The sequence below is a fragment of the Ascaphus truei genome, chromosome 3 (genome assembly GCF_040206685.1).
Source record: "Ascaphus truei isolate aAscTru1 chromosome 3, aAscTru1.hap1, whole genome shotgun sequence".
Classification (NCBI taxonomy): Eukaryota; Metazoa; Chordata; class Amphibia; order Anura; family Ascaphidae; genus Ascaphus; species Ascaphus truei.
In genome coordinates, this window is record NC_134485.1 from 257,251,575 (window position 1) to 257,266,108 (window position 14,534).

Below are 14,534 nucleotides of genomic sequence, written 5' to 3' on the forward strand. Positions count from 1 at the left end.
AGTTTTCCACCTTAGTCCCAAATGCCACCCGCTGGGTCAGGCTCCTCCAAGTCTGGTGAGACAAATGGTAGCCCAGACGACTGCCATTCATCCCAGGACGTGGGTACTTGAGCCTTTCCCTATTACCCAAATGGTCTTCACACCCCTGGCATCCTCTGGTGGCTTTCATTTCTGATGTCCTGCAGACTTACGGGCACGTAACTTGGTCGCCCTGGTAGCCTATCGGAACATTGGTTCTGAAAGTCCCAGCTCATTTATCGTGCACAACAGTAAATGCCATATTAAACAAACTATTAATAAAATATACTATATATATCCTATGTTTCTGGGTATGGGGAATAGAATAGAAAGCTGCACTTTATTTTCTACTAGCCTTTATTCCCCACACACTATCTCAGAGACTTGGACTGGACTCTAAGAGTCCCCTCAAAAACTTATAATTATGTTTGGAGTGCCCATGAAGCCAATACAGGTTTTGGGCTACCTGGGCATTATCTGGGTATCCCCCTTAACCTAGGGACCCCTCAGAGTTACAGGGACACTTGACATCCCTTTGCCCCATTTACCTTTCTGGGCTGTGCTGAAGCAGGGAACCCTAGTGGTGAGTCACGCAAGCGTTTTCAAGGGGAGATATTGCCGGGACAATGTGCCTATATGTATCCGAGAACCAAGCATGATTCTCGGATACATTTTTAGGGGAAACGACAACTCCGGACCCCAATTACCTAGGCACATTCTGACAATTTCACTGCAACCCCCCCCCCCCCTTGAAACTCATACCCTAGCGATCCCTGGAAAGTTAAAAACACATCAATTCTTTATTACCGCAAAGTACAGGTTATGCAGTTACTGTTTCTGGGCTCAAGAGCTGAAACTTTGGAACCCAAATATTCAGATCAGAGGTAACCAAAACAGGGCTTGGCCTTTATTAAGAGCCTGGTTACACCCTCACCATCACAACCTAACAAAACAAAGCTTAAAGAAAAATGCATTAGCTCTGTTCCAAGATACTCGTAATCAGTTACTGTTAATTCACTCACAGACCACAGCTTTGTTGCACCATATAGATTAGTAGAAAACAATTCCAGTCCAGACTTTAAGGTTTCCCTGCTCTCTGACAGATGAGCCAGGATGTTGAAGAAAACCCAAGCAGCATGGATTAATGCTTTTGGAGGCCCAGTAATATGCCCCAGGCTTCTTCAAGCATTTACCAGTCCTACTAGGCATCAAGCAATGTTATGTCTTTGCGGAGCTGTTAAGAAGTAGAAGAACACATTGCACAGGGGTCGGTAAAAGTTATGACTCGACAAGCAGTGTCTCTCTCTATCGCTCTATCCGTTCAGTCAAGTTCGACTCTCGGGCACTTATGGATCAGTGTGCTCCATGTATTCCGATCTCTCACGGCTTCTTTCAATTCTGCTATATTCAGTCCAGTATCTTTCTTGATGGTATCTAGCCATCGAGTTCTTGGGCGTCCTCTTCCCTTTTACCACCAGTCATTCCAAGCATGACGTCCTTCTCAAGTGACTTGCTTCGTATGATGTGAGCAAAGTAGGAGAGCTTTTGCTTTGTTATTTTGGCCTCCAATGAGATTATCAGTTTGGTCCGTTCCAGGACTGCTTTGTTCATTATTCTGGCTGTCCACGGAATGCGCAGCAGACGTCTCCATCACCACAATTCAAATGCATCGATCTTTCGCCTATCTGCCTTTCCCAGAGTCCAGGTTTCACAGTCATACTGTACATTGCTATTAGGAAAACGATTGAACTGACCAATCTTCATTTAGTTGCCAAGCTGATGTCTTTACTCTTCCAGATCTTGTTCATACTGATCATCGCATATCTTCCAAGTGCCATCCGTCTCTTAATCTCAGGGGTGCAGCCGCCATCGCGATCAATTTTGGAGCCAAGGAAGATGAAATCTTTAACCACTTCAATTCCCTCATTATTGACCTTGATATTAACGTTCTCATTTTTTGCTGTTGTCATGATCTTTGTCTTCTTAATGCTCAGGTGCAATCCAACCTTATCACTTTCTACTTTGACTTTCATGATCAGATATTCGAGATCCTTCTTGTTTTCGGCCAGCATGGTAGTATCGTCTGCATATCGGAGGTTTTTCATATTGCTGCTGGCTATTTTCATGCCAATCTGGGACTCACCCAGGCCTGCTCGCCGCATGACAGCTTCTGCGTACATGTTGAAAGCTGCTGGTGACGGGATGCATCCTTGGCGTGTGCCCTTTCTGATCTTGAGCCAATCCATGTCTCCATATTGCGTTCGGACTGTAGCTTCTTGATCTTGATAGAGTGATCTTATAAGTTCGGTCAGGTGTGGTGGTGTACCCATTTCCTTCAGGCAGGTCCAGAGATGGCTGTGCTCAATTACTGTACATCAATTGCCTTTGAATAATCGATGAAACACATGTAGAGATCTTTCTGATACTCCCTGTTTTTTTCCATTATCCATCAAAGGTTGACAATGTGATCACGAGTGCCTCTACCTTTCCTTAAGCCAGCTTGCACATCTGACATTTCCCTATCGACAGTTGTACTCAAGCATTGTTGGATAATCTTCAGAAGGATTTTGCTTGCATGTGGTATCAAGGCTATGGTGCGGTAATTTGAGCAATCCTTCGTGTCACTCTTCTTTGGAATTGGGATGAATACTGCTCTTTTCCATTCTTTCAGCGTGGATATTGTTGGACCATGGCTACTTTCTGTGTTCTATTGTTGCTCAGGCGCTAAAAAGGCCAAATTCAAAATAAAGTTACATTTTTAAAGGTGTATGATGTAAATATGCGTAAATGTTATGCACACTTAATTTTGAATGCGCAGTCTCATGTTTGCAACAGGCGTTAAACATGCGTATGGAAAGTTGGGCAAGTCTAAGAACACACTATAATCATTTTAGACTAGATTCTAACGACTGCAAAAAAGCATAATAGACGCAGCGCTAAGATTTTTACACCATCACTATTTCTTGTCCAAGGTGTCTTCCAGAGTTGGAAAGTGTCTTATGGCATAGCATCATTTAGTATAAATAGGCTGTAATGTTCTGAACATACTTCAGCTGAATTGTAGCTGAAGTCTCATATGACAGAAGAAGTATTAGTTTTCCTAGTTATATGATAGAAAGCTTTACCTACAGTACATGTGTAGATAAAACAATCTAACATATTTACTGTCACATTGAACAGCTTTAAGTTAGTAGGTTACCTGCCCTGGCCATTCACCTTTTTTAAATAATACATTCCTTTCTTTATATTTGTATGTAATCAGGTCCAACAGGATATCCTGGTCCACCAGGTTCGGATGGTTTACCTGGTCCAATTGGCTTACCTGGAGCACCTTCCATGGCCCATGGCTTCCTTGTTACAAGGCACAGTCAAACAGCTGAGGAACCCCAGTGTCCTTTCGGGACGAGCCAAGTCTACACTGGTTACTCTTTGCTTTATGTGCAAGGAAATGAAAGAGCACATGGTCAGGACTTAGGTAACATATTATTTTTAAATAATGTATTTTTTAACTTTTTACCAGAATAGATAGAATGCATGTTTCACATGAACAATTTATTTTGATTCTGTGTTGCAAAAATATATATACATTCTCTAACCTGCTATTCATGAACAACTAATAATACATTACATTGTAGAGTACATTACACTGTACGTTCCTACCACAGGCACAATTTTCATTCTTTAACAAAATGAAACTGTGCTATACAGTACACCTGTCAGAACGAGTATTGTATATATCGTCAATACCTAGAAGCCACTCAAGAAACAAAAAACCCACAACATTTTACATAGTTTTTTTTATTGCATTTCAGGTGTTTTGCAATAAGCTTTCTAAACTAAATTAAAGAAATGCATATAACATATTCCCAGCATATGTTAGTTTAAGTGGCCTTTTAGCTTTTTTTTGTATAATCTTTATCTATATTAATACATCTTTGTATTACTCTTGCAGGTGCTGCTGGGAGTTGCCTTCGTAAATTCAGTACAATGCCTTTCCTGTTTTGCAATATTAACAATGTATGCAACTTTGCATCAAGGAATGATTATTCCTACTGGCTGTCCACCCCTGAACCAATGCCAATGAGTATGGCTCCTATCACAGGGGACAATATCAAACCTTTCATCAGTAGGTAAGAAGACTGCTCACAAACCTCAGAAATACTATGAACTTTCAAAGTTTCATTTGCTGCTATTCGAATCATAAAATACCCAGGCATCACTGCAGACGTTGGACATTTAACTCAAAGGTGATTTGTCATTAAGCTGCAATACAGTAATACTGATAGGGGGACTATTGCACAGAATCTCCTATTGACTTAAGTGTGAGTTTCCGTTCGATAGTGCCCAGATTAGCACTATTGTAGTTTATTGAATAACCCTCAAAGTATCAAATCTGTTTTGGGGGAAATTGATTCAGAGCCCCCTGCTTAATATGCTGCAAAGATGATTTCCCTGTGATAAAGGACAGTTCAGTATGTTCAGTTCAAACATTCATACAGTATGAATGGATTCAAATGTTCTCCAGGAAATCTTCACAGCATATTGAAGACCTTTTCATCTTGTGTATCACCAGTTATGTGCTGTCTGGACTACTTTAAGATTTTGGGAATATCCGTTCTGTGGTTTATTTTTTTTTTTTTTTTTTTAATCTTGTTACATTCTACTTTTGTTTGAGAATTCTGCCAGTTCTGTAAATCTCTCTGATTCGCTAAAAAAAAATGTGCCTTATAAGAAACTAGTTTTAAAATCTATTTTTTTTTTTTGCATGAGGGGTTTCATATCACTAAATTAACTGTATTACTTTTACTGCAACATTTCTTGGTGATTTTCACAGCTGAGTATTTTTAAGTGTCATGTAAGAATGTCATTACAATGCATTCATTTTGTAGATGCTCTGTTTGTGAGGCCCCTGCCATGGTAATGGCAATTCATAGCCAAACAATTCAGATACCTTCCTGCCCCGATGGATGGATATCACTATGGATTGGCTATTCATTTGTAATGGTGAGTGTTCCTTCAGGAAATCTATTATGTGCTTGAATACTGGAAGAATCAAATAAACTTCATACTAGTCACTAATAAAACGCTATTTGCCAGGTTTGTCACTGGTGTAATATAGCCAGTTATACTTTCAGAGTAACCTACAATCATAGTGTTCAGTCTGTCATCTGAGAATTCTGATAAGGTGTTTGATACTGTAGGTGTGATTATTCCCATATGGACCACACAACCCATTATCTTTGGCAGCTCTGATGTAACCTTTCCCTCCACCCAATCTATTCTGACAGTGATTATAAACCACACTTTCTAACAGTGGTTTACACATGATAATGATGTTTTTTAATCTCTTTCCAAAAACCTCATTCACCTGCCATTCCAATTGGAATACAACTTTGTAGTACTCTACACTTCTTATTAAGATTAACAATGAATATGCGGTACCATCATAGCCGCTATTCAACTACTACTAGCTTCATCCAGTATATCACCTAAAATCGGAGCCACCACAGCAAGACTTTTTTTTAACAACAGAACAACATTCTATATGTGAAATACAAATATAGTTCTTGCATATTACAAGAATAACAACAATGAAAAACAAAAGATACAGAGTTAGGAATCATAATCTAACATTTTTTTTAGACAGCGGAAGCCATGATTTAAACATTGGAGGTTGACCGTGACCTGTGGCAGCTATCTATCAGCAGCAGAAGAATATTTAACTGGATCCTAAATAAACTGATTTGTGTGTGTCTCTGTATATGGGGCTGCAACCTAATTTTCAGTGCTTGAGTTAAAATTACATAGGGTGATGATTCAATCATTTTTTTTTTTTTTAGCAAACCAGTGCTGGGGCTGAGGGTTCAGGGCAGGCTCTGGCATCACCAGGATCCTGCCTGGAAGAGTTCCGCAGTGTACCATTCATTGAGTGCCACGGACGGGGAACCTGCAATTACTATGCAAATACATACAGCTTTTGGCTTGCAACAATAGAGAGGAACGAGATGTTCAAGTAAGTTACTGTTTGGCATATTACTGAGTTTCAGTTATTTAAACGTGACCATTTCCCATTAAAAACTGCTAACATGCAATAATGTCGCCACTGCATAAAGGAGGAAGAAAATGTGCAGTTTAATTTGGTACCCGAAGATCAGATAATGTAATTTATATGGTGACTATAGTGCCTATCTTAATATCTGGTCTCTAAACCCATTATTCCTACATTTTTCAGATATTTAATCTTCCATAGTCACAAACTTTGTTGTCACTGGCAATTCATTGATTTGTTGTTTGTTACAGGTGTTTGTATAAATTAGTTGAGCATTAATGGTGATGCACACTTTCTACTTTGAGAAAAGAAGAAGTATACTTTATCTCTGTGCATTGTTAGAATAATTGAAAAGATTGACCTAAAATAGATGGTTAAAATGTGTAGTCTAAGTCTAGTTCCACATACTGAAATTAATGACAATTAAATATTCCAAAGGTTATAATTAGATCATTAATGGCATAAAAATCATTTTTGAAAGTTTATCTTGGTAATCTTTGGAAGCATAATAAAACACATCCTACTGCAGGTTACAGTTTCCATATCTGGCATATATCCTGATTTCCTAATCACTGTAAATAGAGTAAACAAGACCCAGAGTCCCAGGTGTAGGTGAAAACAAAGAAATATTCTCAGACAATCCAAATTATTTTAAAATAAGTATACTTTCCTGGCCTTTAAAAAAAAAAAAAAAAAAAAAAAAAAAAGGTGTGATTTACCTAGTTTAACCTATGATGTATATAACTGTGATAAGTAAAATTTTGTGTCTGTGGAGACTGCACAATTAAAAGGCCAGTGGATAAAAAGAAGTACTAATTAAAGATGCACAAGGCCTTCGCAAATATTTGTCCATCCAGTCAATTTTGCACAGCCGCAGCTCGTAATTTTGTTTAGTAAAAGGTGAAAAAAGAAATCGTTAACCAAGGCACGCATACCTTATCCAAATCTGTTACAGACTATTTTATGCTCCCAATCGTTTTTTTTATTTGCATTTAAATAGGCTGAAAAACATGTTAAATGTTCTAGTAGTGGTATCCATATAGGAGTAATATATCCTGGAAACCTACCTATGTATCAAGGCAAATTTGGAGCAAAGGTGGTGTGATTTTATTTTGTACCAATTCATCAAGGTGCAGATGTAGCAAGAATTACTGACACCAGCACCGCGGACATAACAAGCGAAAGTGCGAGGCGCTGGGGACTGTGTCTGCCACAATCGCTTTGTGGGGGGTCCATGCTTCTGAGTGGGACAACCTGAAGCATTAATGCTTTGGTGCCGCGGCCACAGCATTGAAGTCACTAAGTCTTACCACAGCTGTTCTTATGTTCCTATTTAGCTATGTGTTACATTTGGTGAGTGTCAAAATGAGGACACTCATTCTGTACATTTGATGCACCTGTAAGCATGTAAATGGACCAAAGTCCATGAGTATGAAGTTGGTACAATTTGCTCCAATATCTGGACTAAACTTTTAATTTGTGTCAGTTAGCACAGGCAGCATGCGTATGAAACTTGTTCATCGTGTTTGCAACATCTAATGTTAATCTAGAAGAAAGGCTAAATCTTCTGGCTTTAATTGGCGCAAGCAGAAAGAAAAATTGCACCAGTTATAGATTAAACTACTAATACATTTCATTATACTGTAATATCGTGCATACTATCTCCCTGTGGTGTATCTTATAGTTCACACGAAGTGACTGTCACAATGGCACCATCTGTACTATTTTTCAAACCACGCTCTTGCTTGCAGTGCCTTAGTCATTACATATGACCTACAGATCCCTAACATTTTCTATTGGCAGTGATCCTGAGCTCAGGGAGCTGAGATCATGAATGAAAGACTTCCTATTTTGGGCCCTGATGTCAGGGGAAATTGTGATCACTACTAGTGATGATCACATGACCCGGGACTTGAAAGGTGCCGCAAACCTTCTAACACTTAAAGGGTTAAGGTGAGAAGAAAAGCGCACATGGGATACTGTAGTTGAAGCTTATTTGTTTTGTTTTTGCAGAAAACCTACACCTTCTACTCTGAAGGCTGGAGATCTCCGCACACACGTCGGCCGCTGCCAAGTCTGCATGAGAAGGACATAATGACATTGAATTGAATTGAAGTATGGTGCTATTTTTTTAACATGAAAAAGTCTACAAATACTATATCCATGTACCTCACTATAGTACAATAAGAAAGCAGTAAAGTCCGTTACAGGAACTCGCATTAACTAACTCTGTTCTACTGGTTCTTGCCTTACTCAAGGAGGAGAAGACAATCAAGACAAGCTTCAATTCTGACATGCAAAATGGCACTTTTGATGGAATAAATTACATACAGTATATAACATAATGCACTGATGCTACAGTACAGCAAAAGCTGATTCCTTAAATAAGGTGCTAGGAGATACGCAGTGCCTTTTTGCTGTTTGACTCCTCCTATTCTTGTATTATAATTGTAGGTTCTGTTTCAGAAATATAAATATTTGTTTAAAGCATTGTATAATTGTTCTAGCTAAAGTATGTATTTCCTGTGCCTGTACAAAGTAAAACTGAGATGTGAGCATCATTTGCTGACAAATGCAAATCAGGTGAGTTTTGGCAATTTGGCCAATTCTTATTCATTTATCTACAAACTAAACAAAAGGCCTATTAAGAAATTATGAAAGGTAAAAAAAAGGTATTTCATCCAGGTAGAGTTTTTTTTATGTTTTTTTAAAAATCACTACCGTGATTTATACAAAATGGTATAACCTGGTCAATAACCCTAATTGTGTAAAAACAATCTATGGAAATTGCAGGAAATATTAACTGCTGCAATTTTTCCCCTCACTATCAAAATCAGTTGTTTGGCCTGGAAGTTAATGTTTATGTAGTTTTTAAACAAAATAATCTAATACTGTTCACAAAGGGAACCAGCAGACACATCTCTAGCAAACATACTGTATATGTAAAGAAAGAGCTTCTTGAAAATATACTATATAGAACAAATCATTCCCACTACATGTGAGGCTATGCAAGTTTGTCCAGTCCAGCACCATCTCATGAGGAATATAGGGTTCTTCCAGCAGTAACTACATCCTATATTTTAGTAATTTATAAAGAGGTCAGCAATCAAACAGGTTTATTCACATTTGAGCTTTAGTTTCTTTTTAAATTTGAAGTGTGCACATAACGCCTCTTCATTTTCCCATGCAATGCTATAGATGCAATCTCCTCTGCTGTATTCTGCTTTCTTTCCATTTTAAAAGGATATTCCTCCACATCTCTGCTTGCGCCTCTTTAATTTCCTTGAACCTAACTAGGGGCCTGGTTCAATATGATCCCGAAACTGCACGCGACCGAAAACCATCATCCAAGTCAGTGGCAACATATTGATTCAGGCCCAAGAGGGAGACAAGCCCTTTAATAATCTCTGCTTCCAGGGATAGAGGTACATGGCAGAATACAATCACATGAAGCCATTCCAGTCTGATGATGTCATGGCCCCTTACTAGAGAAGGAGAGCCAATAAACAGTTTGGATGAGACAAGCAGATCATTCTGGTTGACAAAGTAGTAACCATTGAGCCTTCCTAATAGAGCTGCAATCCTTAAAACTAAATGTGTTTATAAATCAGCAGATTTGGTGAATTTTTAGGAAACGATAAATTGATTTGGGCAGGATTACATCTTTAACATGCTGTATATGAGATATCCGATTCTTAGTACAGCATGTATTAGTTTGTATATTTTTAAGAGGGAATGCCTACAAATTACAATGGAGAATACACTTATGGTGAGGTCAGTGTAGTGTCATTCAAATTTACATGTATATTCTGTATTTCATGGTTTTTACGATTTCTATACTCATCACACAATGCACTTCTTAATATTGAAAACCTAAAATACCTTACTCGTGTTTATTTTTTTAATATCAGAAATAATTGCAAATAGTTGTTTTATGCTACTGGGTTAATAATCACATATGTGCCTTAATATATATGTTTTGTGAGATATTTTTACAGAAACCCCAAACCACTTTTCTATTAATGTTAAGGCCTCTCTTGTAGTAGTTTGTCTATTGTGTATATCGTACAAATTCCAATTTGTAATAAAACAGTTTATGTATTTTTTATTGATTGATTACTCAAAGTTGATTCAAATCTCAAACTATTACACACAAATCATTCTGACTAAGATCCACCAGAGGGGGCTAAGCTATAGCATGACTTTACTCAAATGAATGGGAGTATAGGTTTGCTGAAGTTTAACACCCCTTCGTGGATTTAGGTCTTAATGTGTTGAATGCTGAAGGACTAGTCAACATATTGTCTGATTCTTTAATTAAATCTGATCTTGTGGTTTAGCAACAATCATATCAATAAATCACCCACACTCAAATGCAATTGAATCTCAGGCTGTAACGTTTTTTTCAGTGTCATCACTAAGCATCAATGTATTCAGCATGCAACCTGAATTACATTTCACAGTGGTATATTTTTCAGGTCAGTTTCTCATTTCCTGTTCATGAAACATTGGTAAACAATAAAACAAAAGCTAAGAGAGAAGAGTCCCTGTATCTTGCACTCAGTATCCACTGCAATGAACTGATAAAACAACTGTAATTCCTTAATTAAAAACTATCTAAATCACACAAATTGTAAAGATAAAAAATCTATCATTAAAATTGAGAGCCCAGGTCAGTTAATTCAGATATTCATGTATTGTATACTTTAAATAAACCCAGAATGTTAATAAAAGGTAATGAAAGAGAGGTGTTATACTCATTTAATTATGTTTATTGCATGCCCCAGATGTTTAATTTTGTTACAAGCTATGTATCAAATCATTTTTAGATAAAACATTGTAGCATAACTCAAATCATTATTGGTGCATTTAGTTTTTCATCTCTTTTTAAAGACTTAAAAATGGAGGTGATAGATAAAGGTTTCTGACTATTGCTCATCTCCTGCTGAACAGGGTTTAACAGAATAAGGACTTCAATAAGACTCTGAGCAGAAGGGAAATAACACAACTCCCATCTAACAATGCACTCTACCTAAAATGAGATAAACCACACCGTCTAATAGTTAACTAGATCGGACACTAAAAGGAGTAATCTGTGAAGAGGGGAAGCCTCTCCAGAGCCTGCTGGGCTCACAGGAACATCTTCTGCCTCTGACTGCCCCTACTCAGCCGTCTCACAGTATGTATTGACATACTGAGACACAAATGCAGACACACATTTTGTGTGCTACTACGCGTCTTTCTGGGCAGCAGGGGCCTGGCTACATTTATGTTTTATATAGTTGTGTCTTCGTTGACATGGTAACCCCCTAGGACAGGCCTGCATAACATACGGCCCGCGGGCTGCATTCGGCCCGCCCGGCCTCTCTGTGCGGCCCGCGATGAGATTTAAAAAAAAAAAAAAAACTTAAAAAAAAAAACTTTAAAAAAAAAAAATGGCGGCGATTCCCCGCGGTCCCGGGGGTGATGTGAGGTGCATTGAGGTGAGGTGCAGGGGGGTGAGGTGCAGGGGAGGTGAGGTGCAGGGGAGGTGAGGTGCAGGGGAGGTGTGGTGCAGGGGTGATTGAAGGTGCAGGGGGGGTGATTGAAGTTGCAGGGGAGGGTGATTGGAGGTGCAGGGGAGGGTGATTGGAGGAGCAGGGTGGGGTTATTGGAGGTGCAGGGTGGGGTGATTGGAGGTGCAGGGGGGGGGATTGGAGGTGCAGGGGGGGAGAGTGATGTGAGGTGCAGGGGGGGAGAGTGATGTGAGGTGCAGGGGGGGAGAGTGGTGTGAGGTGCAGAGGGGAGAGTGGTGTGAGGTGCAGGGGGGGGAGAGTGGTGTGAGGTGCAGAGGGGGAGAGTGGTGTGAGGTGCAGGGGGAGAGTGGTGTGAGGTGCAGGGGGGGAGAGTGGTGTGAGGTGCAGGGGGGTAGAGTGATGTGAGGTGCAGGGGGGAGAGTGATGGGAGATGCAGGGGGGAGAGTGGTGTGATGTGAGATGCAGGGGGGAGAGTGATGTGAGGTGCAGGGGGGAGAGTGGTGTGATGTGAGGTGCAGGGGGGAGAGTGATGTGAGGTGCAGGGGGGAGAGTGATGGGAGGTGCAGGGGGGAGAGTGATGTGAGGTGCAGGGGGGGAGAAGGACGTGAGGTGCAGGGGGGGAGAAGGATGTGAGGTGCAGGGGGAGTGGGATATGTGTGGTGTGCAATGGGGTATTGTGTGTTTGTGGAGAGTGAGTATTATGTGTGTGGGTGAGGGGGAGAGATGGGGGTATGAGAGATAGATGGGGAGTAGGGAGATAGGGAGTATCGCAAAGGTTGATAGTGAGGGGTTCTGGGGGAGATATGAGGATGATGATGATGAGAGGTGCTGGAGGAGAGATGATGATGATGATGATGATGATGATGATGATGATGATGATGATGATGATGATGATGATGATGATGATGATGATGATGATGATGATGATGATGATTTTACCAGTGCGGCCCAAATTTTTTTTCCTTGGAGCATTTCGGCCCTTCTCGCTATACGAGTTGTGCAGGCCTGCCCTAGGATACTGAAGTCAATAACATTGTTGCTAACGCAGGAATGACAATTACAGAAATACAGAAAAATACGCCATAGCATTCATTGAATCCAACAGGATACATGACACAGTGTATATACAAGAATATTATAACAAATGGCATGCTTCAAACAGATGTAGCCAGGTCCCCCTCTTACCTCCGGGCTGCGTCAGGGGTGGCGGCTGTGTGGTTCCTGCAGGGATATTGTGAGCTGGCGAGCAGGTCGCCCGTGCTCTGCCGAGGGCACCACCATTTTGTTTGTGTGCGTGCATGCGCAGAGAAGGCTCGCGCATGCGCAGATAGTATCTAGAGTTGCGGCGACCATCTTTGTACACCTGGCGCATGCGCAGTATAATGCCAGCGGCGGCCATTACACCCATAGATCCGCTGGGAACTACAAGTCCCAGGAGCCTCAGGGGCTGCAGACCACATGTTGTCAGGAGCCAATAGGGCTGCTGCATTTAAAACAGTAAAACAGTGATAACAGTTAGGACAGTTAGTGCAGTTTGTGAGTTGGTAGCAGGGTTCAGAAGAGAGAGGTAGGGTCCCAGGTGCCAGTAGCCCTAGGACTAGGCAAGCTTCCCCTGCAGGCCCCAGTTAGTCTCTGACTCACAGTAGGCACCTGCAGCTGTATAGGGAAGCCCATATTTAGGGACCATTTTCCCTGTGTTGTGCAGTATCAGGGACACAGTGTCTACGCCAGGCAGTGATGCTTAACTTGTGGTCTGGGATCAGACCACCTACGTTCAGAGACTATCTATGGTGGGATGCTCCTGCTGGAGACCACCGCACGCCGAGGCGGAAGGCGTCGTTGGAGCAAACTGCCCGTTGACTGTTGTTCAGCTACACCCGGGGGCTGGAGTGCCCGGGAAGGTATCCACATAAGTGCACCAACATGCATGTTGGTAGCACGGTCTCATACTTGGGGGTGGGAAAGGCCGTTAGGGTCGGGACACTGGGACACTGGTACCCCTGCAACCAAGTACTGTGGGTATATTTCTCGGATTGGTATACATATATGTCTATTGCTGTTCCTATTGTTGTCATTGTTTATTACCTTCCAGTAAATACTGTTCCCCATAATCTGCATGTGTATTACTGGGCATATTGTCTTGGGAGGGATTATCCTACTATGTGAGGATCCTTCTCAGGTGGAGGTGCTGTTTAGTAGATATACATACACCCCAGGCTCCCCAGTGGTGGAGGATCAGGCCTCCTGTTTGCCATACAGGTATAGCAGCACACTTAGTCGCACTGACACAGGGGGAAAGGGGGCTACACAATCTTTCATTTTTAAATGAGATCTTCCCTCCTGTGTATCATGTCATACCATATAATGTGTGATGATTGGGATGAACATACACAGAGGGGTTTATGTTTTAAGAACACTAAATAAAAATGGTGTTCACAGCGAACAAGACTAATGTCATAATTTTTTAGAAAACAGTTATTTCATATGCTTTTGAGTGCATTCAAATGCAATCATTAATAGAGTGTGCAATTCATCTTCTATCATGAGGACTGTCATGGGAGACCAAGCTTATTAACACTTTACCATCTGGATCCTTTGATTGAATAAAGCATGAAATAAAAAAAATTGTATTTATTTCCATAAAGAACACACACAGCTTGAATTAGAAAAATATCACAAATAAACGCTTATTAGAACGAAATAAAAGGTTTCTGGCACGAAAGTTCATACAATCCGGTCTCCAAGTATCAATTCCCAGACGCGGGGTTGATACGCGAGCAGGAAACAAGATGCAGTCTTTTGGCTAGGGGCGCAACTTGCCACCCCTATATCTTCGCCAAATGAAATAATTTCATTCTGCCTTTGCAGATTTTTTTTCCAAGTCCTTAGAGCTAACGAAATCCTGAGCGGGGTACAAATCCGTGGTGATGATGAAATCGTCTCGCTATCCT

The 14,534-nt window shown here is 40.7% G+C and overlaps 1 protein-coding gene across 1 annotated transcript in view; it reads left to right on the forward strand.

The window, feature by feature from the left end:
- Positions 1-10,451, forward strand: part of COL4A1 (collagen type IV alpha 1 chain) — a 168,858-nt gene extending 158,407 nt beyond the window's left edge. The window contains exons 48-52 of the mRNA XM_075590710.1: positions 3,281-3,493; positions 3,971-4,148; positions 4,908-5,022; positions 5,859-6,031; positions 8,081-10,451. Coding sequence (XP_075446825.1) covers positions 3,281-3,493; positions 3,971-4,148; positions 4,908-5,022; positions 5,859-6,031; positions 8,081-8,162 — 761 coding nt within the window. The 3' untranslated portion in view covers positions 8,163-10,451. The remainder of the gene's footprint in view (positions 1-3,280; positions 3,494-3,970; positions 4,149-4,907; positions 5,023-5,858; positions 6,032-8,080) is intronic.
- The last annotated feature ends 4,083 nt before the right edge of the window (positions 10,452-14,534 follow it).